A 24,650-nucleotide genomic window follows, 5' to 3' on the forward strand; every position below is an offset into this window, starting at 1 on the left:
AAAAATTTTAAACATTAAAAAAAAATATATATATATATATATATATTGCTTTTTTTGTTTTTCTTGTTTCTTTAATAATAGAATGTGAGTGCCACCCAAAAGGTCAGAAAAATACGGCTTTTGTGGTTGATAACACCAACAACCGGATAAATGTTCAAAGTGAACTACTCCCACGCGCTAATGTGGCGCGTATACCTTGATGAAAAACTTTTTTATCATTTAAAAATCTAGTGGCAAAAAACAAAATTCACAAGTTTTTTTTGGCAATGATTGGTGGATAATAGTAAATGAGTAATGAAAGCTCCAGCAAATTCACAACTCAATAAATTGTGAAATAAATTATTGAAAAATTTTAAAAATAAATTATGAAAATTTGTGAACCTTCCAGAAGAGAAAAAAGAGCTCTTTATTAATATTTTTTTTCATTTTTTCTGACTTTGTTCATTGAAAGTTTTAATTTTTCTTCTATTTTTCAACATTTCAATTGCAATGAGTTAAAAAAAAAACATTTGAATTGATAAAATTATCACTCAATTAAATTTTATTAAATTTATTACGTATATTGGGCCAAGTTTAAATTTTTGATATTTGATAAATTGTCATCAATAAACTATAAAAATTAAAGGATTTACTTAATGTGTGCCCTTAAAAATATTGTATTGAACAACTTTTTTAATTCTCGAAATTTTTTTTTCAAAAATAATTAATTATTGTGTTCCTTTTGGACACACATTAACAAAATCCAAAACTAAAAAAGTTACAAGTACAACTATTTCTTTTGCTGGAATGAAAACTAAAATGGAACAAGTACAACTGCTGCCTTCAAAGTCACTTCTAAATACTTTTTCAACAGCTTAAAACTCAAAGAACACATCCAAAAAACTTAAAAAGAAGATTCTACATTGAGTATTCCAAATTTAGTTTTTATTTTTTCAAAAAAACTGTCTATTGCGAATGTTAATTATCATTCTAGTAATTAAAAATCATTTTAATATTTTTACTTAATGTTTTATGGTGAATATATATATATATATATATATGTGTGTGTATGTATGACCCTGAAAGCATCATTCTTTAAAAAAATGAAAAGAATGATTTAATTTGTAGTTTTTATATTGTTGTCTCTTTTATATATAATATAAATATTATATATTGAATGAAGAACCCCACCATCACCATTACATGAAACCAAAGGATCTTTTTAATCTTGATTAGATGGCACTATCCTCGTTTATTCATAATTGTTGCCCATTTTGCATGAATAAAAATTGTATTCAGTCAAAATAATAAATATATAAAGGTACATTATATAGTAGTATAGAAAGTTACTAACAAATAAACTAGCTACAACCAAACTACACAACAGTTAACTTTCTTATAAACTGTCACAATCAAACTCTGTTAAAAACACAAACAGAAATTCTAACAAATATAGCATATATTTTATATTGAATGGTCATTTTAAACTTTAACATCCAATTAATAATTTTGCATCTTACATCATTCTTATAGATTCTTCTAAATTTCATTCTTGATTTCCTCTTCTCACATTGTAGTCAGGTAACATGATGCATAGTTTGTTCTCGTTTTCATGTCTGATTTCCTCCTTGAAGATTCTCACATTTAGTCAAGTCATATGATTAATGATAGTTGCACAAAAAAGATCACAAACTATTATTTTAGTCTTTTGTCTTTCGAATTGGTGACTATTCAATTCACTTCATAGTTCTAATCATTAACAACTCTAGGCAAGAAACATATTATCCTGCTTTCTCGTCTATTCTTCAAAAAGCATATAACATATCTATAATATAAAAAGTCCACTATTATAATAAGCTAACATGCAATAGTCCATTTTATCCCTATTGTAAGAAAATAAAAATGAAATTTAAAGAGCACATTAACAAAATTATAATTCTTTTTTATATTTCGTGATTTCTTTAATTAGTTCCAAACATGTTAGAGAAGAGAAAAAAACCTAAGTAGTATTCTATTTCATTCCTTTATGGTCTACTTAAGGATGGCCATAGGATGGGGTGAGTCAAATCAAGGGTGTTTTGTCCTTACTTTGACCTCTTTTTAGGACAGGAAAAACCTGTGCAAGATAGGAGCGAGGCAAGTCAAAGGTAGGGTGGTTTAGAAGTAATCTTTTAATTCCTAATAAGGTGACTTCAATATCTATATATAGATATTTGATAAACAATTGACTTCAATATTAATGAGGTACAGATAAAAGAGAGAGAACATAAGTGTTTTGCGAGATAGTAATATAATATCTATAACAAATAAAATTATAAATAGCATATGTATAAAAAAATTTTAAAAAAATTTAAATATATTAAACAAATACTTTGAGTAGCATATATACGCATTCAAGGAAAAGTGCAAGATATGTTGGATGAGTAAAACCAAATTGCTTCACCTTTTCGAGATGGGAAAATCTCACATGAAGCAAAGAAGAGTGGAGTGGAGAAAACTAATTAGTATCAATTTCATTTCATTCTTTAATAAACTTCCATTTCATTATTTAATAAACTTCCAAACACAGTAAACAAAACTTTCATAATTTTTCTCCTTAATATAAGATTATTTATGTTCGGTATTTTTGCTTCATCTTATTTTCATTCGAAAAGAGAATATATAAATTTTAAAAAAAATATATCATTTAAAAAAATTAAAATATCTTTTTCTTTTTTGGGTGGAAGTAGAAATTGTACTTTATTCAACATATTTTTTTAAGCAAATAAACCAATAAAAATAAGTTGCTGAAGAATTAGGAAAACTCGAACCATTGCTATATAGTTCATGAATATAATTAGAAGGACAAAATTTAGGTACAGTACTTTAAGTACTATTCCTTAAGTTTCCCTCTTAAGGTTTAGTTATATAATTATTTAAGTACTGTATTTAAGTCTTACTCTAATTGGAAATTATTAATTAGCTTAGTAAAATTAGGAATATTGTCTAAAAAGAAAAAAATTAATGGCGCGTGGGATCAATGCAAGCAGTGGAATAATATTCTCCACTAATATTAATAATTAATTTAAATTTAAATTTAAATTCAAACAAGTTGGCACGTGCGCGTGAGTAGATTAGATTGTGTTGCGCACGTTAGTTGGTTTGCACAATTTCATAAACGACCGTTTCTGTCTGAATGCCGACAGCGACGACGATTGCTGAGACCATTTCTTCTTTCTTTACTTTTGTCTTCTTTTTCTAGAAAACAATGGGAGTTTTTCTTTTTTTTCTTTTAATTTAAAAATTTTTTTTTTTTTTACATCAATGAGAAATTAAAAAAATCCATCATATAATGGTTTATCCCAAAAGTGATATTTTTACCATAATAATAAGATGTAATTGGTTATAATTTAATCTTAGTATTAAAATTATTTTTTTACCCACCAATAATAATATGTGACAATCTATCATATATAATTTGTTGTAAAAATATTATAAAAATATAGTAGAAATACATTATTCTTGTCTTCTTTATTTTTTGGAATTATTTCGGAGTCACTAAAATCTAGCTTCCACGTATTAAGCAATCAAATCTAGCTTCCCACATGTTAAGCAAGCCTTCCAAACTTTTGAACAACGATGATTTCTTATATAGAAATTTCAAAATTTTTTTTTTTTTTTTTTACTTTATTTTTTGGGGTCCAATTTAGTTTATCTTTGGATTTGTGAGTGAGATTAAGGGCCTAATTGGTAGGAGGATTTTTTTTTCTTCAAAATAGTATAAAAACAATTTTCAAAAAATTGAACTTGAAATTAGTTTTTAGATAATAATTTTTATATTATAAGTATTTGGCTCTCACTTTTAAGAACAATTTTCAAAATACTAAAAATAAGAAATAATTGTTTAAGAGACCATTTCTATTTTTGAGATTTAAAAAAAAAATTACAAAAAGTAAAGTGTAGAATTTGTAGATTACCCTTTTTTTGTGGATATTGATATGAGAGTAGAGCTCATCATAAATCATAATAATAAGTTTCAAATTTGAAGTGTGAGAATTCTTTTTGTTATAAAAATAAGCTCCTTAATCTAAGATATAAAAGAGTTTGGATAAATATGTGGAATTCATTGTTTTCAATTTATTTACAACTATATCATTAAAAACATTTTCTATATCTTGAAAATATTCTTTTAGCAGTTTTCCAAATCCTATTCTTTTTTTTTTCTTTTTTTTGAGAAATTCCAAATCCTATTCTAAACCAGGAAAATAAGATATAGTTTTTTGAAAACTATATTTAAAAAATATCAGTCAAATAATAAATTCAAGTGTAGGACCCATCATTTTATAGATTGCAAAACGAAAAACTATATTTAAATACTCTTACCAAACATACCCTGATGCTTTCCTCCAACATGTTTCACCCCATCCTTTCCTTACGTTTCGCATCAAATGGTGGGAAGCTTCAAGAATAATTATCAAAATCATTTGATAGTAGTGATGATGAAATGGAAGTCAAAAAGAGAAAGGAATCTTCAAAATCCTCCACAGATTTTCTAGAAGAAAATGATTATGAGCCAAGTATAGTATCAACAAATCCAAAGTGAAGTCGGCAAAATTCAAAATATTATAATTTTTTTTATTTATAAAACCTTGGCTTTTAAAAATTCCCTCCCCACTCTCTTGTAATTTTTATAACATATAACGTTCAGTTTAGGTCCAATGTTTTGTGCACTAGACTCATAGGATATTACAATGTATCCAAGAATTACCATATGGCATCATCCCAATGGATCCAATATCTTGTACATTAAACTCGATAGAATGCTACCATGTGTTCAAGAATTGTCACATGATAGCATCCCATCAGGTCCAGTGCATCATACCACATTAAATATTAAGGGCGGAGCTAAGGACGAGAGGGGGCAAGTGCCCCCTTAAAAGTCTTTTAAATACTTACCAAGTTAAGGTCTTGACCCCTCCTGATATGAGGAAAAAAAAAGAAACCAAGAAAGCATTTCTACTATAACCAAACTGCTTGACCGGCGGGGACAAAGCCAAAAATATATCCTCCTACCGTCCTACATTAAACAATTAGCCCCCTTAATCTTTTTTTTTTTTTTCCCCTTTCTCACGGGTCATGGCAACTCAATCAATGGATCTAATATTCTGACACCAAGTTTCTACACACACAAAAAAAATACAGGCATGCATACATACACACATATATATAGATATATATATATATATATATATATATTCACACACAAATATATATATACACACACATTTTTGAAATTAAAAAAAAAAAAAAAAACATCTAATGTCCTTGTACCATACCAAAGCAACTCCATACACTTTTATATTAATTTATTTTAAGAAATAAAAATAAATATCTAAACTTCATGTATTTAGATCAATATCATGCTATGACTTTTTATTTTATTTTAGATAGGGTAAAATTTAAATTTATGACATCTACTCCATGATGATTGTTTTTATCATCTTGTGTCTATCATTAGGCTATTACAATTGGTTTTTTGTGTATGCAGGGTTTGAACCATATATCTCTTATTCGAATTCGATTACAAAATGTTTTATTAGTTGAGCTAGCACCCACATTCTTTGATTGTTAGTATCTATGAATTGGTTACTTTGTTTCCTTATTATAATGATGTGAAAAATATAGTTATAGTTAATTGAGATTATGGAGAATCTTGAGCGTAAAAATGAGTTCAAAATATGAAAAAATACTAAAGGTTATTGAATAAATTAAACTAAGAATGAAAAAATAAATTATGGTTTGTTTTTATATTAGATTTGGCGTGATAATTAATTACAATTTTTTATTTACTTCATTATAAATATCAATCAATATATTTTAGTGTTTTTTTTTTCATAGTCTTTATAAAAGGTCTAGAACTTCATGCACTTTTGATTCAATTAGTTTGCATACCAAAAAAAAAAAAAAAAAAAAAACTAGCAAGTTATTGTTAAATAAAAATGTAATGTCAATTGTCAATAATATGCCTAAATAAAAACCAATAAAAGTTGGTCAACTCAATTGTTACACCTCCTAAATATAAAAGGTAATGGTTGAAGATCTCAATCAAACAATGCCATATTCAGGCTGGAAAAGAATAGTAGTGGTGCAAGAGTCAACAATGGTGGACTTGATGGAGATGTTGATTGTGGGGTCTGAAATTAATAGTTGGGCAAAGAGCATGACTAGGGCGTTGTTTATCGACAATAGTGGGGGTGTGACACAATTATTGGTGTTTCAATTGGCATTGATCTTTTCCTCAGGAGGTGGTGGTGGTGGTGGGAAGCAAATGATAGCATGTAAGGTTGCTATGAAGTCAAAATTGGTGGCATGTGGTTTTGTTTGAGAGAATTTTAGGTCAGAGGTACAATGGTTTGGATTATGGCTAGTTCAGCTTGCATTGGGGTGAGTTGGCCAGTCATTGTGATGGTTGGGAAGTCATGTTGTGAGTATATCTAGATTTGGGTAAGAGTTTCCAAATCTTTGTCCCTTTTTTTTTCTTATATTTATTTTAAAAAGGAAAATTAAAAGAAAGAGAGAGAAGATGGGAGAAGAGTAAAGAAGAAATTACTCCTCTTATTTAGAGGTAGGTTGAAAAGAGAGGAACGTATAAAAACTATAAACATTGATAAGCCTTTAACTTATGTACTGTTACTTTGGTGTATAAACTATAAACATTGCATTGGCTAATACGTCCAGACGTTTGAGCTTAATTTAAGAAAAATTATACTTTACCACTTTAAATTATACATTATATTACACTCTACACACTAAACTTTTTAAATTCAAATTCTACACCACAAACTATGTCTCTTGCTACACTTTGCACTGACAATAAGTTTTTTGTTAACTTGGAAGAAAATTCAAAATTTAAGGTGTAAATTTTAATCAGGAATATAATTTATAATAGTAAAGTATAATTTATTTTTTGTTTTTAAAGTATTGAAAAGATGAGTAATTAAGTCTTTTCACACGGTGTCATATTTTTCCATCTAAGTTATCAGAATACTTAATGTCAAATGTCAAGGTGCAAAGTGTAATAAGAGTCATAATTTAAAGTGCAAAACATGCATTTGATAAGTTTATAATGTAAAGTGTAATCAATAGTACAATTTAGAGAGGTAAAATGCAACTTCCCTTTTAATTCGAGAACTTTAATGCTCTCACCTAAAGAGTCAGACCCAAATTTTGACCTACTGTTTAGGTCATCATATATCATACTCCATACTTAAGAGGAATATTTAAACCAAAATAAGTATATAAAACCCCAAGAGAACCCCTCAAATTAGCTCCCCTCCTAAAAGGACATACAAATACGAGATAATTAAATCCTCAACCAAGTCTCCTATACAGTACTGACTCTCCTCTAATGCAATGGAGTAACGGTCATAGTAAAAAACCTTGGAATACAGCTGAAACCTTCAAGAGTAAAAATAAAACCACAAGAATGGATATAATAGTTTATTTTATGCGTTGAAGTTGAAATTAAAACTCTGGCATTTTGTAGCTGTCGTTGGTTACTCTCAAATATGTACATATATTGCAGGAGAGACTAACGGAGAAAATAAATTATCCACAAAAAAAAAAAAGGTTTAGTAATAAATACATACTAACAAGCATTTACTAGCAGTGAGTGCAGAAATGCTTGCAAAAAACGCTATCAAGCAGAACAAAATTATGGCACTTAAACGTATAATGTTTTGAGAATACCTTGCAAGCTTCAGGTCTTTCATATAACTTATTGCACAATCCATGCATTAAATTAGACAAAAATTTTACTCATCCATCAATGAGCAAAACATACTAGCATAAGCAAACCATGGGAGCAGATTTAAATAAAGTTAGATGCATTTAGCCAAGTATGCATCCCATCCTTGTAGACGGTATTCACGAGCAGCCTGTGCAGGGTCTGCTGCCTTTATTATTCCTCGACCCACAATTATTATGTCACTACCTCTGTCATAGATGACCTGTAATATGATTTATCTCAGTTATGACAGCAGCGACAATTTGTAATAACAAGACACAGAAATTCAACTCAAAATCAAGAGAAGAATAGTCATGGAATGTGAGTCTATCATCTACCATAGTTTGATAAGTATTTATAGTTCCACTTATGAAACTTAAGAATCATAGACAGTAAAACATATGCAGAAACAGTCCTGCAATCTAATAGATCTAGCCACAAGGATAATATATCTTTTTTTAAGAAGTAAAATAACAAAAGTATAAAATTAAAGGACTCGAATAAATTTTTTTAACAAAGTACATAATAAGAAAACAAATTGCCATATTTTGGCGTTTACTAGTTATTTCTGTCATGCCCAACTCATCACTTGGCAAGATATTACTCTATTTGGGAGTGACACAGAGCCTCATCCCTCAAAATTTTAAAATGCTTCTTATCTTACCAATTAGAATCCAAGGCCTCCATATAAGGCACAATGACTCCCTCTACCTTGGTGATGTTGGACTTAGCCAGAATTTGGTTCTCCTTCACCCCCACTTAAGAGGTCTTTTCACTTTTTTGCCAAGAAAATAAAGATGAAAAAGTATGGCAATGAGCTCTAGCTAAACTTGAACTAGTACCTCCTTCACTAAGTTCTATATGGAAGGCAAGGAATGCGTTCATGTCTTCATGACCATTGAGTGCATGTGCAAACTTTTTTTTTAAAGAGACAATGGGATTTGAAACCTATGACGTCCATTCTATGATGATTGCTCTATAATCAGGTCAAGACACCAATAAAAAGAAGTATACCAACAGGCAGAGATAAAGGGAATACTAATCAGAACTTACAGAATATGGAGTGTTGTATTGCTGGCCAAGTGCATCACCACCAGCTACCATTTGGACTCCAGGGGTTGCCTGAATGAGTGCTGGATTTACAGGTGCCCCTGGCCATGATGCTGGGTTAACTGAGATGAAGCCAATAACAAAATCAGAGTGATCCTCTGCAATTTTTACTGCTGCAGCAGTGTAATCTCCTGTGGCAAGGTTACCAGCAGAGCTCATTTCAGCAAGCAACAACAGGCCCCTTCCACGAGGCAAACCCTGAGTACAGTACAAAAAAGTGATCAAAATTAGAGATTCTATGAGGCCTTACTACGATCCAGCTACCTAGTAAAGTAAAAATAAAAATAAAAAAGTTATTAAAGTCTACATAAAACAATTATTTAAACCTTCAACTTCAGTCCATCTACGATTCCAGGACCAGAGATTATGTGAGCATTAACTATATCAGCCCAATCCAATATATGGAAGATACCTCTGCAAACCACAGAACCACAAGATGTCAGGAGGGCAAGCATACAACAGAAAAGAGTTTAAGAAAATATAGAGGAAAGTTCATTCACCCTTCATACTGCATTGTCACTGTGTTACCAATGTCTGCAAATTTACGATCTTCAAAGATCAAGAAATTGTATTTATCGGCAATCTTCAAAAGAATAAAGCACAGTGAGCAATGAATGGCAGTGAAGTCTACTAAACAAAAAATAATAGGAGCCACATGACAGATTATAGGTAAAACGTATTCAGAAAAGCAAAAAGTTTCAAAATATTAGCAAGGCCACTATCTGTCACACAGTTCGAAACAATAGCTAGGTTTTCAATTCAAAAAGAGAGATTTGTAACTATGTTATTTAATTAACATACAGGGAAAACAAAATTACCAAAACAGCATCTTTTCATAAATAAAACATTTGTTAATTCAACATGAAAGTAAAATCATTATATCTGCACTCCAACAGAATTTACCATGAAGTTATGCTTAAATAAATTACTTAAATCTAACCCTTGGAAATGGCAAAATGAAAGGAATGATCAGAGATTGGCTTTAAGGATACAACAATGACCTATAAATTATCAAATAACAACTTTGTCAAAGTGGGATAAAATAAGAAATAAGCAAGTTATACCGAGCGAAGTTTAGAACCAAAATCTGGGGTGAAGTCAGGCAATATATCAACATGGGTTTTCAACATGCATATCTCCGGGCCAACCTGCATTAAAATTTAACAGAATCAGCCAATAAGGTCAACTTATATTAATCTGCATTTCAAATCTTCACTGATGAACTCAGCTTTTAGTGAAACACTTGTAGAAATGGAGTTACGAGTTATGATGTATGAATACTGAAGTTATTTAATTGCTCATATAATACACAAGTGCCTTTTGAACTGCATTTTCCCAAAGTGGGTCTTTCCTTTTATGACAACTTCACAAATAAATCGTAATTTACAAAACAATAACTTTTCTCAGTTAAAAGTACCACTACAAAAATCAAGAAGCAGCCTGCTTAATAAATTCTCCACTCTATGCTCTTCTGATACTATGCTTGAGATGAATGATGCTTGTTCCTTTACAGTTTAGATTTGTATACTACATACACATCCTGTGTCTACTTTTTTATTTCAATAAAAGTTTACTTATCAAAAATAAATAAATAAAATCTCCAGTTACCACGACATTTGACAACACATGAGGGTTTTTGACGTAAGGCATAGATAAATAATATTCTAAATTTGTACTTAGCATGGTCAATGTATAATGTCTTCATCAATAAATTAACAAAATAAAACATTTAAATCAGCTTCCTTAGAATTTGTCATCCGCATATTCAACCACAACCAACAAAACCTTTTTTTATATAGGTCTACACTAAACACCTCAACAAAACCCTTTTATTTTTATAGGTCAAACCTATAAAATAAAATAAAATAAAACCTGTCTTTAGATAATTATTAAAAATAACATATTTATAAATAAGAAAAATTTACGATACCTTCCTTTTGAGGTATAGTACCCACTATTCCTCTATGAACATAAATTAAAGCCTAAGATTAAAAAAAAAAAAAAAAAAAACCATTCTGGTCATGAAAGTGGGAAAAGAAAACAATTTTAAATAGACTTTAACCGTTTGTCTAGAATTTCATTTTGCTAAAAAAAAAAAAAAAATTCCCATGAAAGTGGGAAAAGAACAAAACTGAGAATTTCAAATCCAGAATTCCCATACCTCAGCCAAATCCAACCCAATAAGAATTTTTTTTCTTAATAAAACAGTTTTGTTTAGAATTTCCAATTCCTACATAAACTAAATTTTCCCAAGAAAATGGGAAAACAGTAAAAACTGAAACTTCAAATTCCAGAATTCTCATACCTTCTCAGCCAAATCCAACAACTCCTTGGCAGTTCCAACATCGGCAGCCAAACACAGATTACTCTCCTTCTGCACCATCACCTCGAACAACCTCTTCCCCGTCGCATTCTTCGTCAGCTTCGCTCTCTCTCCGAACTCCAATCCCTTAACCCTAACCGGCCTCTCCACCGCCTTCACCGCCACATGCCGATTCTCCTCCAAAAACCTAGCCACCGTCTTCTCCATCTCCTCCTCCACCTTCCCTTTCTCCCTCAAAACCCTAACCATCTCCGTCAACTTGAACATCGAATGCAATTTAATCCCGTTCTCCTCCAAATTCTCCCTCCCTCCTTGCTCCCGATCGATCAACACCACCGCGTCGCGGACCACCAAACCGGCGGCGCGTAACGGCGCCGCCGTTTCCAACACCGACGTGCCGCTGGTAACGAGGTCCTCGATGATGAGGCAGGTCTGGTCCTTGGCGAAAACACCCTCGATGGACTTGGAGGTGCCGTAGTCCTTGATTTCCTTGCGGCGCATAAGCATTGGTACCTGGCGGGAGACGGAGACGCAGGTGGCGATCGGGAGGGCGGTGTAGGGGACGCCGCAGACGACGTCGTAGGCGGTGGTCGGAGGGAGGGAGGAGATTAGGGTTTGGGAGATTTGGGAGAGGAGAGAAGGGAAGGAGACGATGAGGCGGAGGTCGATGTAGATTGGGGATGTAATTCCGGATTTGAGCTTGAAGCTGCCAAACTTCACGGCGGAGATCTCGTGGAGTTGGAGGATCAGCGACTCCATTGACGGCGACAATGACATTTTTCGAAGCTGTGAGAGTGAGAGAGTGAGAGTGTGTGTCTTTTGGTTTGGGGCTCTGAGACTGAGAGTGAGAGTGAGGATTTAAATATGTATGGAATGTGATAGTGAAATGTACTGTGAAGGGGAGTGCGGCTTTTTTTTTTGGGACAAATAAACGCACAATAGAGGGGTAAAAAGATTTTAACAAAGAGACATAACTTAACTCTAGGTGGAGCAAGTTATACTACATATAACTCTCTCTTAAGTAAAGCGAGGTAATTATTTTTATTTTTTTGAGAAACAAACACACAAGAGAGAAGAAAAGAAGTTTTAACACAAAAGCACATCATAACTCCACTCAAAAGTTATTGTAACTTTTAAGGGAGGGTGGGACAGAGAGTGAGGTTTTGAGTGGGAAATAGAAACAAGTTACAAAAGCTTTGATTACTCAGAAGGACTTTAAATTTTAATATTTTCCAATTAACACCCTTTTTATTTTTTAGTTATAAACAAGGTTATTAAAATTTGACACAACTGATCTGTTTAATAAATATGTTGCGTTCGTGTTCAGTCTATGGAACACTTTGGGCAATTTACTTATTAATTGTCAACTTCTTGTTTCTAATTTTCTTTGACATATTGTGATTGATTATTTGTAATATTAAAATATACTTTAGTTTTAAATGATTATTTGTGATGCAGTTACTCGTTAGCTTTGAATTTTATATTAATTTTTTAAAAAGTTTTTCTCAATTTAGATTAATTTGGTTAATATTAAAATTTGTGTTTTTTTTTTTTTTTTTGGCTTGATAAAATACAATTGACTTTTTTAATAAATAGGTTGTGCTAAGGTTAATGAATTTTGACATGTTTAATAAACATATTGAGTTAGTGTTAATACATATAATCAAATACTTATGAGTCGACATGACACGAGCATGACATGTGCACTAAAATTGCCACCCATATTTACTTGAATTTGAGAATATTCCCTTCAATTTTTTTTATTATAAAAAAATTGAATAGGATTTTATCAAAAATACTCTATCCATTCGTATTCAAAGTTTAATAAGAAGAATTTCCACTTAATTGAATTTAGTAGAAAAAACTTAATGATAATGGTAGTACTGTCTGGTTTGCATTATACCGTATCTATGCAACTATTTGTTGAAGAAACTAATCTAAAGTTGTATAGTTGAATTTTTATTTTTTTATTTTAAGAATCATACATTTGCACAATCTAATGTACCTGAGGAAAATTATTCATCTTAAACCAAACATTTATTTTCTTAAAAAAAAAAAAAAAAAAAAAAAACTATTAAACAATTACAATGTGCTAGTGTACATAAGTACGTTGTAACATTTCATTAAAAAAGGTGGTGCACATTTTAACATACAAATTAGTGTAATTATGGTAATTATTAACAAATATTTGTTACGGTTGTTATTATATATAAATCTAATATTATGCATTATTTTAGAATCTCTAATATCAGGCCATTTATTATAATTGTATTCATATATGGAATCGTAGATTCAAATGAAGAGTTTAAATATAGAATATAATTTAAATTCAATTAAAAAATCCATATTAAAATAATAATGTGTAAATTTTATGAGGTCTTAAAAGTCAAAAATTCTACAACCACAAAGTAACCTACAATTTTTATCATAATTATCAACTTAATAGATTGTAAATGGTGAAGAAAAAATAATGGATTCATGTGAAAGTAATAAACGACTTCTCACAATCTCTCACATAAATAATTGTATTACTAGAATTACTTCTCAAAATCTCATGAAACACAAAACCATGACATCCAATAAGTGTCAACGCCATTGGTTTTGCATATATTATAAATTTTCAAATTAAATTTACTTATATTCAATGTGATAAAGTCAACAACAATATCTTTTTCCTTTTTGGCCTTTGGTTACTTATTGAAGAGAAGAAAAAGAAAAAGAAAATAGCGAAGGCCATAGTGATTATTGCATCCGAAACACAAGCCAACTATCTTCCTTTTTCTTCGGGCCACAAAGTTGACCTCCCACCTTTGCTTGGCGATTGTTTATGTCGGAGAATGACACTAGAAATTGATATTATGATAATTAACTTGTCGGTACAATGTGAAGAATCGCTTGCTAGTTTTCCCAAATTAGTAATCGAATCAATGATCAAATAGTATTAAATTTTCCTTGCTTCGTTACAAATGCTACTTGCCCAAGAATTTATGAAACATTTGTTTTTTCGATTATTCAATTATATAATTAACAGTTCTTTACTCATTTCAGTTTTTAAGCTTGGATCCTTTCATCTCCATGACTCAAACAAAAGATAGTTTGCTCTGTTGCTGCGGCCGAAAATGATGATTTAGGATGGTAATTGTTAAAAGATATTAAGGCCTATGCCCAATCCTAATTGATTACAGTTATTGTCGAATTTTAATCTAATTGTTTAATTAAGCCCAATTATTTACATTATTAATCAATTGACATTACCATGGATATAAAACATGGTATCAAATCCCCACAACTTGTTTAATACATATGTTGTGTTCATGTCATATTCGGGTTGAAACTTAACAAATTCGTGTCATATTTGTGTTGACACAATTGATCTATTAATTAAACATGTTGCATTCGTGTCATATTCGGGTTGATACAATTAACCTGTTTAATAAACGTGTTGCATTCGGGTCCAACCTATAGAACCCTTTTGACCCATTTAATTAAATGAAAATGTACTAATATACCCTTTAAATCCTAAGTATATAAACTTATTAGTTGTTAACTTGTTGTTGCTTATTTTTTTTTTTTTTGACATATTGTGATTGTTTATTTATGATATTGAGATATGTTTTAATTTTGAATGATTAATTGTGATATAGTTATTTGTTAGTTCTGAATTTTATATTAAAAAAATTATTTTTTTTTGTTTTTCAAAGTTTAAATCAATTTGGTTAATACTAAAATTTGTATTTTTTTTTTTTGCTTGATAAAATTGGATAAATGGGTTGATATGACCGACTTGTTTAATAAACAAGTTTTGTTGGGGTTGATGAATCTTGACGTGTTTAATAAATGTATTAGGTTAATGTTGACACAGATGGTCAAAAACTCATAAGTTAACATAACACGAGCTCGACACGCGAACAAAAATTGCCACTAATATTTACTTGTATTTGAGAATATTTTCTTCAATTTTTTTATCAAAAAAAATTGAAAAGGATTTTATTAAAAATAATCTATCCATTCGTATTCAAAGTTTAATAAGAAAAAAAAAATCCACTTTGAATTTAAATTATGAATTTGAATTTAGTTGAAAAAACTTAATAATATTGGTAGTACTGTATGGTTTGCATTATACTGTAGCTATGCAACTATTTGTTGAAGAAACTAATCTCTTTTTTTTTCTTTTTTTTTTTTGAGGGGTACCTAAGAAAAATTATTCATCTTTTTTTAAAAATTATTCATCTTAAATTATGAAACATTTATTTTCTCAAAAAAAAAAAAAAAAAAAAAACTATGAAACAGTTACAATGTGCTAGTGTACATAAGTACATTGTAACATTTCATTAAAAAATGTGGTGCACATTGTAACATACAAACAAATGCAGTTAGCGTAATTATGGTAATTATTAACAAATATTTATTATGATTGTTATTGTATATGAAAGTATATATAATCTAATATTATGCGTTTCTTTTAGAATCTCTAATATTAAGCCATTTATTATAATTGTATTCGTATATGGAATTATAGATTCAAATAAAGATTTTACATATAGAATATAATTTAAATTCAATTAAAAATTCATATTAAAATAATAATGTATAAATTTTATGAGGTCTTATATGCTAACAATTCTTCAACCATAAGGTAATAACACACAATTTTTGTGACAACTATCCACGTAATAGGCTATCTGCCATACAGTTGTGGTACTATAATTAGTCCTCAAAACCTCATGAAACACAATACCATGACATCCAATAAATGTCAACTCCTTTGGTTTTTCATATATTATAGATTTTTCAAATTAAATTTACTTATATGCCTACAATTAATTATTCGCCGTAATAAAGTCAACAACAATATCTTTTTCCTTATTGGGCCTTTGGCTAGTTAGTGAAAAAACAAAAGAGGAAAAAGAAAAAATAGTGAAGGCCATAGTGATTGTGGCATCCACTAGCACTTGCTTTAAGCCGAAACGCAAGCCAACTATCTTTCTTTTTCTTTGGGCCACAAAGCTAAACCCCACGCGATTATATATATGTCGGAGAATGACACTAGAGATTGATATTATGATATTCTGACCATGTGATATATCAACTTGTCAGTAAAACGTGAAGAATCAATTCTATTTTTCCTCCTCCATCAATTTGTAACCGAATCAACTTATCAAAAAAAAAAAAAAAGTTTAGTGTGTAAAAGCTAAATGCCCCAAATTTTAAGAGATAAAATCCAAAATTTGAAATTTCAAGATATAAAATTTAAATATCTCCAAATTTTAGAGCTGTAGTTTGCAATTTAGTTTTTTTATAATTATAACAAGGTCATCCCTTTACCAAAACATTACTTCTATTTCAGAATATTCCATTCATTTTTGTTAATCCGTTTGAAGAAATAAAATCATAGATTGAAAAAAATTTCAGCAAAAATATTCCATCCATGTTAGGATTGTAAATAAACAAAGTTGTTCATAAACCGTTCTTTGATAAAAAGCTCATTACAAAACTTTGACATTTGAGGGAGTTAAGGAGTGCGGTTTGACATTTGAGTGGGAAACTGAAACAAAGCTTTGTTTACTTCTCACAAGACTTTTAATTTTGTTTTTTCTGATTTAAACCCTTTTTTTTAATAATTATGAACTGGGTCATCGGTGAAGTGATATCACTCTACCAAATACATAAGTTAAATTTATAGTGGAATTCCTTAAAGTGATCACTCTACCAAAAATTGTATTTGAGAATATTCCATTCATTATTCTTTCTTTTTTTTACCCAATTCAAAACTCTATTTAAACAAAGTAAAATAATAGATTGAAAAGGATTTTATTAAGAAAAATTATATATATTATTTTTCAATAAGTATATGATAGAAATTTAACTTATGGATTCAGCTCTATAATGATTGCACTTTATCATTAGGTTAGGACATCAATTAATTTTTTTTTGTAGGTTGGGTTTGGACCCCCAATCTTTTGTTTGACCACAAGAGATTTTACCAATTAAGCTATTGGAATCCACCACTCATTCTTATGAAAGTTTAATAAAAAGGAATTCCATTATAAATTTAAGTTATTTATCTAAATTTAATTGAAAAACTTGATATATAGCACATGGTTGTATTGTATTACAACTATGAAGCTATTTGTTGGAGAATTTAATTTAAAGCTGCATAATCTAATGCACTATACTTAAGGACAATATCTTTTATTATTTTTATTTTCGTAATACTTAAGGACAATATCTTAAAGTGTGGAGCACTTACAATGTGCTAGTGTACATAAGTACATTGTAGCATTTATTTTTTATTTTTTATTTTAAAGTGTACATTGTATAATACAAACAAACGCAACTAGTGTAATTGAAAAACCTAAGTTCCTCATTCTGAAGTGGGTTCCAATTAGCTCAATTGGTAAAATCTTTAATAGTTGAATAAGAGATCTTAGGTTCAATTCCCGTCTACACAAAAAACAGATTGATGTCTTAGTTTATCGTCAGGAGTAGACACCATACATTGAAACTCTTTGAAAAAAGTCCCTCATTCTTAGAAAAAGAAGAAGGAAAACTAAGTTCCTATATCTAACATAGTAAATATAAGCATATATAAGCGTTACCCTTCTTTTTCCTATTTAATAAATTTATTCATTGTTTTCAAAACAAAAGTAAATTAGTCGGTAGCGCGTGCAATGCACAAACAATTTTAACATGATAATATTTTTTTTCACTTTTATAGTTTTTTCTCTAAATATAAGATTTGTTAATTATGGTAGTAATTAATAAACATTTATTATAGTTATAATTGTATATGGAAATATATTCTAATATTAGGTGCTCGAAGTTTGTAAGTTTTTTTCAATTGGTTGTGTTGCTTTGTACACAATTTGGACCTCTAATCATAAATTATTTTAATCTTTGTAATCTATTATCATGCAGGATTTCAGATACACGATGTGCAACAAGTTGAGACATTTTACTATTGTGTGTTTGGAAACTACTTCATATCATCCCGTTGAAGAATCCAATAATTATTTTCTTGGTATTATGATATAAGGGGGTTGCTACTAACTAAACTGACCTTATGCAAAAAGAACTTCCGAAGAACTAATTGACAAACCAGTAGCAATCATGCCTCTTCTTTCCAGCATTTTTCTATTTACTTCATTTCAAGACTGCAACTCCATGTGTGCAATTTTCTCGATTAAAATAGAAAAAATTACACTACGTTAGTGTTTGGCCAATTAAGGCTTGGCATTATGTTTTTTTTTTTTTTTTTAATCATTATTGTCATGCAAGCCATATGATTTCAGATATGACTGCAACACATCTAGATCTTGAACATTTTCCAAGTGAGTTTGATTGGATGTCTTCTGAAATATTCCTTAATTTGAAATATTCAGCTTATTTTCAGTAATTTGGTATCTTGCATTGAGAATTCTATGTTATTCCCATCTATGATAATTTTGGCATTTGTCTTGCCGATTACCTTTTTCTATTCTAAATAGGAAAACAATTTAGCTCCATACATGTTTAAAATTATCTTGCTTCAACCTTACCTATAAGTGGCAACTAAAGAAACCATTCATGATATATTAATTTGCCACGTAATGAGGTGAAAAAAATAATAGAACCAAACTTTGTCCTTCTAAATATCAATAATAAAGAGAAATATTTTAAATAATAACAAGGCCTAAATATCATGCTTCAATCTTATTTGATAAGCAGAACCACGAGTATAGAAACCAAATTAGGTTTACCCTTTCTTTCTCTTGCACCTGCATATCCCTCTATATTATTTTATTTTATTTATTATTTTTTTCATACAGTTTATCTCCAAAAGCTAGAATACACCATTCCCAATTTAATTTGTATGATAACACAATTTTAATTGCTCGTGCATCAAAAGCCATCCCAAAACTGATATATTCACCCACACAAGAACACCAAAGAAGAAACTACCAGCAGCAGACTAATTCATCTACAAATAGATAATCATCGTAATTACAGATAACAGGTATGCCTTCCTGCTCATGTACATTCAATGCATGGACAAGCAAAGAGAGTTTGCGTCCTACATTCCAAAAAATACATGACCAGAAGACTCAAAAACTCAAAAGGATAGAACTACTTACTATAAGGTTGAATAGAACGGGAAAGAAGATAAATGCAGAAATTCTTTATCACTGCTCTTTCCAAATCCTACCTGTCACTCTAAGCTTCAATTCCTTCCGGTCTCCCCCAGAGAAGAAGAGAGCCATGTTGCGTTGGATGATGAGACCGTCAAAACTGTCACGCACCTTCCTATGGCTATCCCTAACGCTTCTAGGTACCCCCTGCCAAGTCATCTTCCTCCCATTTCCACCAACCTCTAGGCTGTAACTGTAGTTCTTTGCCTCATTATCATCGCCCATAAATCGCAAGAATGCTATGTAGACAGGAGCCATCCCGAGCTGGAAAGCTTCAAAATGCAGACAAAAGTATTGGCCAAAGCAACTGAAGACCTAGAGAAATAACAGAGAAATTCAGTGATCAGTTACTACCCCAATTTGTCCGGTAAATGCTAGAATTAACTGAGTTATATGGATAAATGTGGCATATAACATACTACTACAAAGTGTAGCCACTCCACCATCAACATTTGATAACACACCCTAATGTGGCAGAGACAATAAGCCAATATTAAAAGTTGTCTTTAACATATTAGCATTATGAATTATCAAGCTCAGTACTTAAAAGCTGCACTGTTTCCATAAACAATGGGTCTACAGGACAAAGACACAAGTATTTCATCCCAATATAGGCAAAACTACAGAAAAATCCCATATGGATGGGTTTTACTACAATTCTATAGTTAAATTGACTTTTGTTTCAAATATGATTGCATTCTTAATTATCAAGCCCGTCAATTAAAAGATTCCAGTTCCTAAAAATAGCTCCACAAAGTACTGATAAATATTTCACCCAATTTTAGCTGAAACAATGGATTAGACCCCTCACGGGATAACAAAATTCTGTATCCACATTAACTAGTGGATATGAATGCATCTGACATAATTCTTCTATTGACATTGCACCAACATAAACACAGTACCACCTCTGCTAAAGCATAAGCAAGCAAAGAACTATAAAGAAGACAATGAGATAAGGACAAGTAAGAAACACTATACCGTCAGCATCCATGTGGCATTTTCAACCTCTTGTGGATTTGATTTGACATAGCGATGGTTGAAGGTGCTGCCATTGTGCATGTCAACTTTGTGATCATCTTTCAGGTGGGCCACCAGATAGGGTATATCACCAATGACTGTGCATTCTGATCCAGCATAGGGACAGTTATAGGGTCTATAGACACATTGAGATTCATGTTTAAGTTTGCTGTAATAAGGGTATATGCCCAAGCACCCAAAACTCTGATATTTACAAGGAAGTTCCAGAGATGCAGCCACCTTCTCCAATGCAAGACATCTAATATTGCCAAGTTCATGTCTGCATGTGGGGCACCGGTTGTGCACTCTGGGCTTGCAACCAGAGCACAACGTGTGACCATTTGAACACTGCAGCAGGAGCAGTAGAGCACCAATGAGTTGGAACTGGCATTTAATTTGCATCCATTTTCTTTTCAATTAGATAGAAATAATAATTATCTTGATACAGGGAAAAATAAAAAAGACTTTCTTTTATAAAAGAAACCTCAATAGAGGAATTCCATGCTAAGTTGTGTTGTTCTTTTGGGAGGTTGGAAAGAATATTGGGCAAGAACGCACCCGGGGGGGTGGGGGGAATGTTCCAATTACAGTATGCTACTATGAGTGTTCCACTTCATACTCCAATTACAGTATGCTACATGTCTATTTTTTTTCCCTTTTATATTTTGGTTACTTTATAAGAGAAATGACAGGGAAATATGGCAGACAGTGGTTGGTGCAGCATAGAGGGTGGAACCCCCACATTGGGACAAAGGCTTTCTAAATCTTTCAAATCTGATCTCTCTGACTCTTACTTTTTTACCTGTCATAGACAATGTAGCAAGACCCTATTGTGTAAAAAATGACATTTCAGTATGACTCATGACTTGAAAAAAAAAATGGTTGCAAGAAAATTTCAAACAAATGGTTTTTCAGGAAGTATCACAAAAGGTTCAAACGAAGTACATTAGCCACACATTAAGCATAAAAAGAATAATGATAAGTTACAACAGAAACCAATTAGTAATAAATTAGTGACTTGAGTATAACTGATCTTTTATTAAATATCTAATTTACACAATAATTAGTGGAATTCCATGTATCATAAATCCAAATACATGGTGCAAAAGAAATTTATTAAAATAGTATGAGTAAAGAGGTGCCTATGGCTGGGAAATAATTGATGAAATGCTGTAAGCTAAGAAAGAAATCTATATTAGGAATATAATATCAAAGTTTTATGCATAACCATAATAAGTGAAGCCCATTTGTTTCGGACAGCTCTTTGTGAAAATGGCACAGTTATTAACTCAAATATTGATTCGTGCAAATAAAATACTAATCAAGATGTATAGAAGGTTAATGAATATTAACATTAATTCAAGATCTCCTAATAGCCCATAGGTAATGTTAATTTCTAACTATATATATCTCAACATAATCTACCCAATCAATGGCCTTATGGATCAAAACTACTGCATGTTTGGAAGCAAAGCGACTGACCAAGCCTGCCAAAGGTGTATAAATGATTGAATGCATCAAGATGAAACTAAGCAGTTGTTTATAAAAAAAATAAAGAAAAGAAACTTAAACACATTAACAACTAAACACCCTAACAGATTCCTTTTTGTAAGATGAATCGATGGGTGAAAAAAAATTAACTCCAACTATTATGTTGACATAATAATTGATGCACAGGGCATTTCATCAAATTGGTAAAATGCATTTCAACAAGATAATTTTTGTTCATTTAAGAATGTGGTATAAAAGGGCACATGGCAATTTGACACAAACCTGATGGATAGGAGGGTACATAGCATTTAAGCACACAGGACACTCTAATAGCTCACGAACACTGCTAGAAACAGTTAAATTAGGTTTTAGAGAAATAGCAGCTGGGTCATTCACATTTTCACCAACATCCAACATGTCTTCACTTTGAGGAGGATCAATGACCTCAGGTTTGCTCCGCATTTCATCAAAAAATGGATTTCCAGATGCCATCCAGGTATTACGGTGGCTAACTCTAGAAGCAAAATCTAGGAAGACAAATACATACGTAACATCAATCCATGACTCATAAGAATGAGATCTGAAACAGAACATAGACAAGAAAAACATTTTTGTAATAAATGTAGCAATCGGATCAAGATGGAATTTCAAGTAACACTAGAACAGATTATAACTCTCATATTCCATGAAAAGAAGCCTAATAAACCACCAATCAAATCCCATCAAGCATGAGGCAAGTAGTTACATCACTAACAGTAATTGATTCATCAAAAGAAAGGAAAAAGGCTTATATATAAAGATGAAAAAATAGTAAAACAAGGACCAATCTTCCAATATAAGGCATAATAACCCCAACTGCAAAAGGATAAAAAAAATGATACAATCTGTCATATTATTATATATCAACAATATAGCAAAACACAAAAAGATATGTTGATAACATTTTAAAATTTAACTATAGTTACTAACATATGATACACCCTAGAAAAAAAAAAAAAAAAAGAATCTCAACATATTTATTGCAATATAAAAATAAAAAATTTTAAAATGAAGATTTACATGCCCATGAATGTGGATCACTATTTTTAAGGACCAATCTTCCAATATAAGGCATAATAACCCCAACTGCAAAAGGATAAGAAAAAAATGATTCAATCTGTCATACTATTATACATCAACAATATAGCAAAAACACAAAAAATATATGTTGACATTTTAAAACATTTAACTATAGTTACTAACATATAGTACACCCTAGAAAAAAGAGGCATCTCAACATATTTATTGCAATATAAAAATTAAAAAAAAAAATTAAAATAAAGATTTACATGCCCATGAATGTGGATCATTATCTATAAGAAATCAATAACATTAACTAAAATGAAAGTAGTAACTAGCTTCAGGCATAAAATAAAAACATTACCAGATATTCTTACCAACAAATTTAGTTTTGCACTTTAATTTCCTGCCTTCTTTCGACAAGGTATGAAGTGGACAGGAACTCCAGAGTCCAGAACCTAACAAAGATATCAATAACAATAAAAGTTCATAATCTCTCTATCAAATAAGAATTTTTTTTTTTTAATTAAAAATTCCCCATGTTCACATCGTCATTTCATAAAGCGCTGTTTAACACACCATGAGGTGCAATGACGAGGTGCTAGTTGAGCTAAAATACTCTTGGCCGAGTAGGTCTTAAGCCCCTGATTTCTAAGTTCCAAGTTCTAATACCTCAAAAATTAGATACCACTTTCATTGGACATAAAAAAAAAAGCTGTAAAAAAATGCTTTTTCAATTTCCCATAAAAACTTCTAAAAATATTTCCTAATCGAAAAAGGGAAAAATAAATAAATAAATAAAATCTATGCTTTCATGGGAGCAGCATTCTAAAATTCAAATCTCAAAACTACAAAAAGTCAAATTTTCTCTCAATATGAACAGTAATTGGTGGATACTGTAACTACAACAGTAACCATTACAAAAAGTTCTTTTTAAAAAAAAGCATCACAAAAATCAAATTAACGCAACAAATCATTATCAAATTCAATGCCATTAGAACCCTAACTTCGAAGAACGAAACACTTACGCTATCAACAACGACTTCGAATCCCTGAACAAAAACTTTTTACGAAAACTAAGCGAACCGTAACAGAGAACAACAAAATCCTAAACCAAAATTAGTGTGTGTGTATATATATATATATATATATATATATTCAAAGAATTTTCAAATGGCGATTATAACAAAACCCTACAATCACGCGCAAGCGCATTCAAAGTCAAAGCTTTGACTCGCAAAACAGATCTAGAATATTCCGCACATTCACAGAAACAGGGGAAACTTATCCCGAAATCACAGGAAATTTTCAAAACCGAATCAAAACAAAAACAAAAAACAGAGAGAGAGAGAGAGAAGAACGTACCTGAAAAACTCAAAAGGACATTGCGAAACGCGAAGCGAGAACGAAAACCCTAAGATAGAGGGAGAGAGGTGTATTGAAGAAATGTGCAGTGGTGTGGTGGTGAGGTACTGTACTGTGCAATGTAATTAATACAAGGTAGAAAAGGAGAGAGAGAGAAGTGCGCGTCTATGAGAGAATTTCAATTCAAATTAAAGCCGTTGTGAGAGAGAGAGAGAGAGAGGAGCGGAGGGAGGTAGTAGGGGTTTTGGGAGGAGAGAGAAATTTTTCTCGAGAAAATACAAAAAGGAAAATGTTGAAAAGGTGTGTGGTGGGACCATAAAGAGAGCTCAGAAATCGAATTGAATCTTGGGAGACAGACAGAGAGAGAGAG

General features: G+C 30.9%; 2 protein-coding genes across 6 annotated transcripts; both read right to left on the minus strand.

The window, feature by feature from the left end:
• Positions 1-7,655: 7,655 nt before the first annotated feature.
• On the minus strand, positions 7,656-12,045 carry LOC126723639 (uridine 5'-monophosphate synthase). Its single transcript, XM_050427232.1, has 6 exons — positions 11,160-12,045; positions 9,919-10,002; positions 9,355-9,437; positions 9,181-9,268; positions 8,798-9,052; positions 7,656-7,967 (listed from the first exon to the last, which is right to left on the minus strand). The coding sequence occupies exons 1-6, from the start codon at positions 11,952-11,954 to the stop codon at positions 7,839-7,841; spliced, it is 1,434 nt and encodes a 477-aa protein (XP_050283189.1). The 5' UTR covers positions 11,955-12,045; the 3' UTR covers positions 7,656-7,838.
• Positions 12,046-19,115: 7,070 nt separating this feature from the next.
• On the minus strand, positions 19,116-24,650 carry LOC126723640 (E3 ubiquitin-protein ligase DIS1). Of its 5 annotated transcripts, none has more exons than XM_050427233.1 (6): positions 24,281-24,650; positions 23,293-23,373; positions 22,916-22,981; positions 22,139-22,383; positions 20,327-20,713; positions 19,116-19,660 (listed from the first exon to the last, which is right to left on the minus strand). In XM_050427233.1, exons 3-6 carry the CDS (start codon positions 22,968-22,970, stop codon positions 19,340-19,342), a joined length of 1,008 nt encoding a protein of 335 aa, XP_050283190.1. In that variant the 5' UTR covers positions 22,971-22,981; positions 23,293-23,373; positions 24,281-24,650; the 3' UTR covers positions 19,116-19,339. The 5 variants fall into 5 exon arrangements, with proteins under 5 accessions (XP_050283190.1, XP_050283191.1, XP_050283195.1 ...); XM_050427234.1 differs by lacking the exon at positions 24,281-24,650 and adding an exon at positions 23,944-24,056; XM_050427238.1 differs by lacking the exon at positions 22,916-22,981 and having other exon boundaries at positions 23,280-23,373; positions 24,281-24,648.

The sequence above is a fragment of the Quercus robur genome, chromosome 4, assembly GCF_932294415.1.
Source record: "Quercus robur chromosome 4, dhQueRobu3.1, whole genome shotgun sequence".
NCBI classification, from domain to species: domain Eukaryota; kingdom Viridiplantae; phylum Streptophyta; class Magnoliopsida; order Fagales; family Fagaceae; genus Quercus; species Quercus robur.

What these genes read in the sequence shown, in the direction of transcription:
- LOC126723639 (XM_050427232.1), bottom strand. Translation starts at nt 11,954, where the DNA reads ATGTCATTGTCGCCGTCAATGGAGTCGCTGATCCTCCAACTCCACGAG. An exon ending in GTGACAATGCAGTATGAAGG is followed by an intron (nt 9,269 to 9,354) that starts GTGAATGAACTT and finishes TGTGGTTTGCAG; the next exon opens with AGGTATCTTCCATATATTGG. An exon ending in AATACAACACTCCATATTCT is followed by an intron (nt 7,968 to 8,797) that starts GTAAGTTCTGAT and finishes ATCATATTACAG; the next exon opens with GTCATCTATGACAGAGGTAG.
- LOC126723640 (XM_050427233.1), bottom strand. Translation starts at nt 22,970, where the DNA reads ATGCCTTATATTGGAAGATTGGTCCTTAAAAATAGTGATCCACATTCA. An exon ending in TGATCCACATTCATGGGCAT is followed by an intron (nt 22,384 to 22,915) that starts GTAAATCTTCAT and finishes TTGTCTTCCTAG; the next exon opens with ATTTTGCTTCTAGAGTTAGC. An exon ending in TGTACCCTCCTATCCATCAG is followed by an intron (nt 20,714 to 22,138) that starts GTTTGTGTCAAA and finishes CTCCTGCTGCAG; the next exon opens with TGTTCAAATGGTCACACGTT.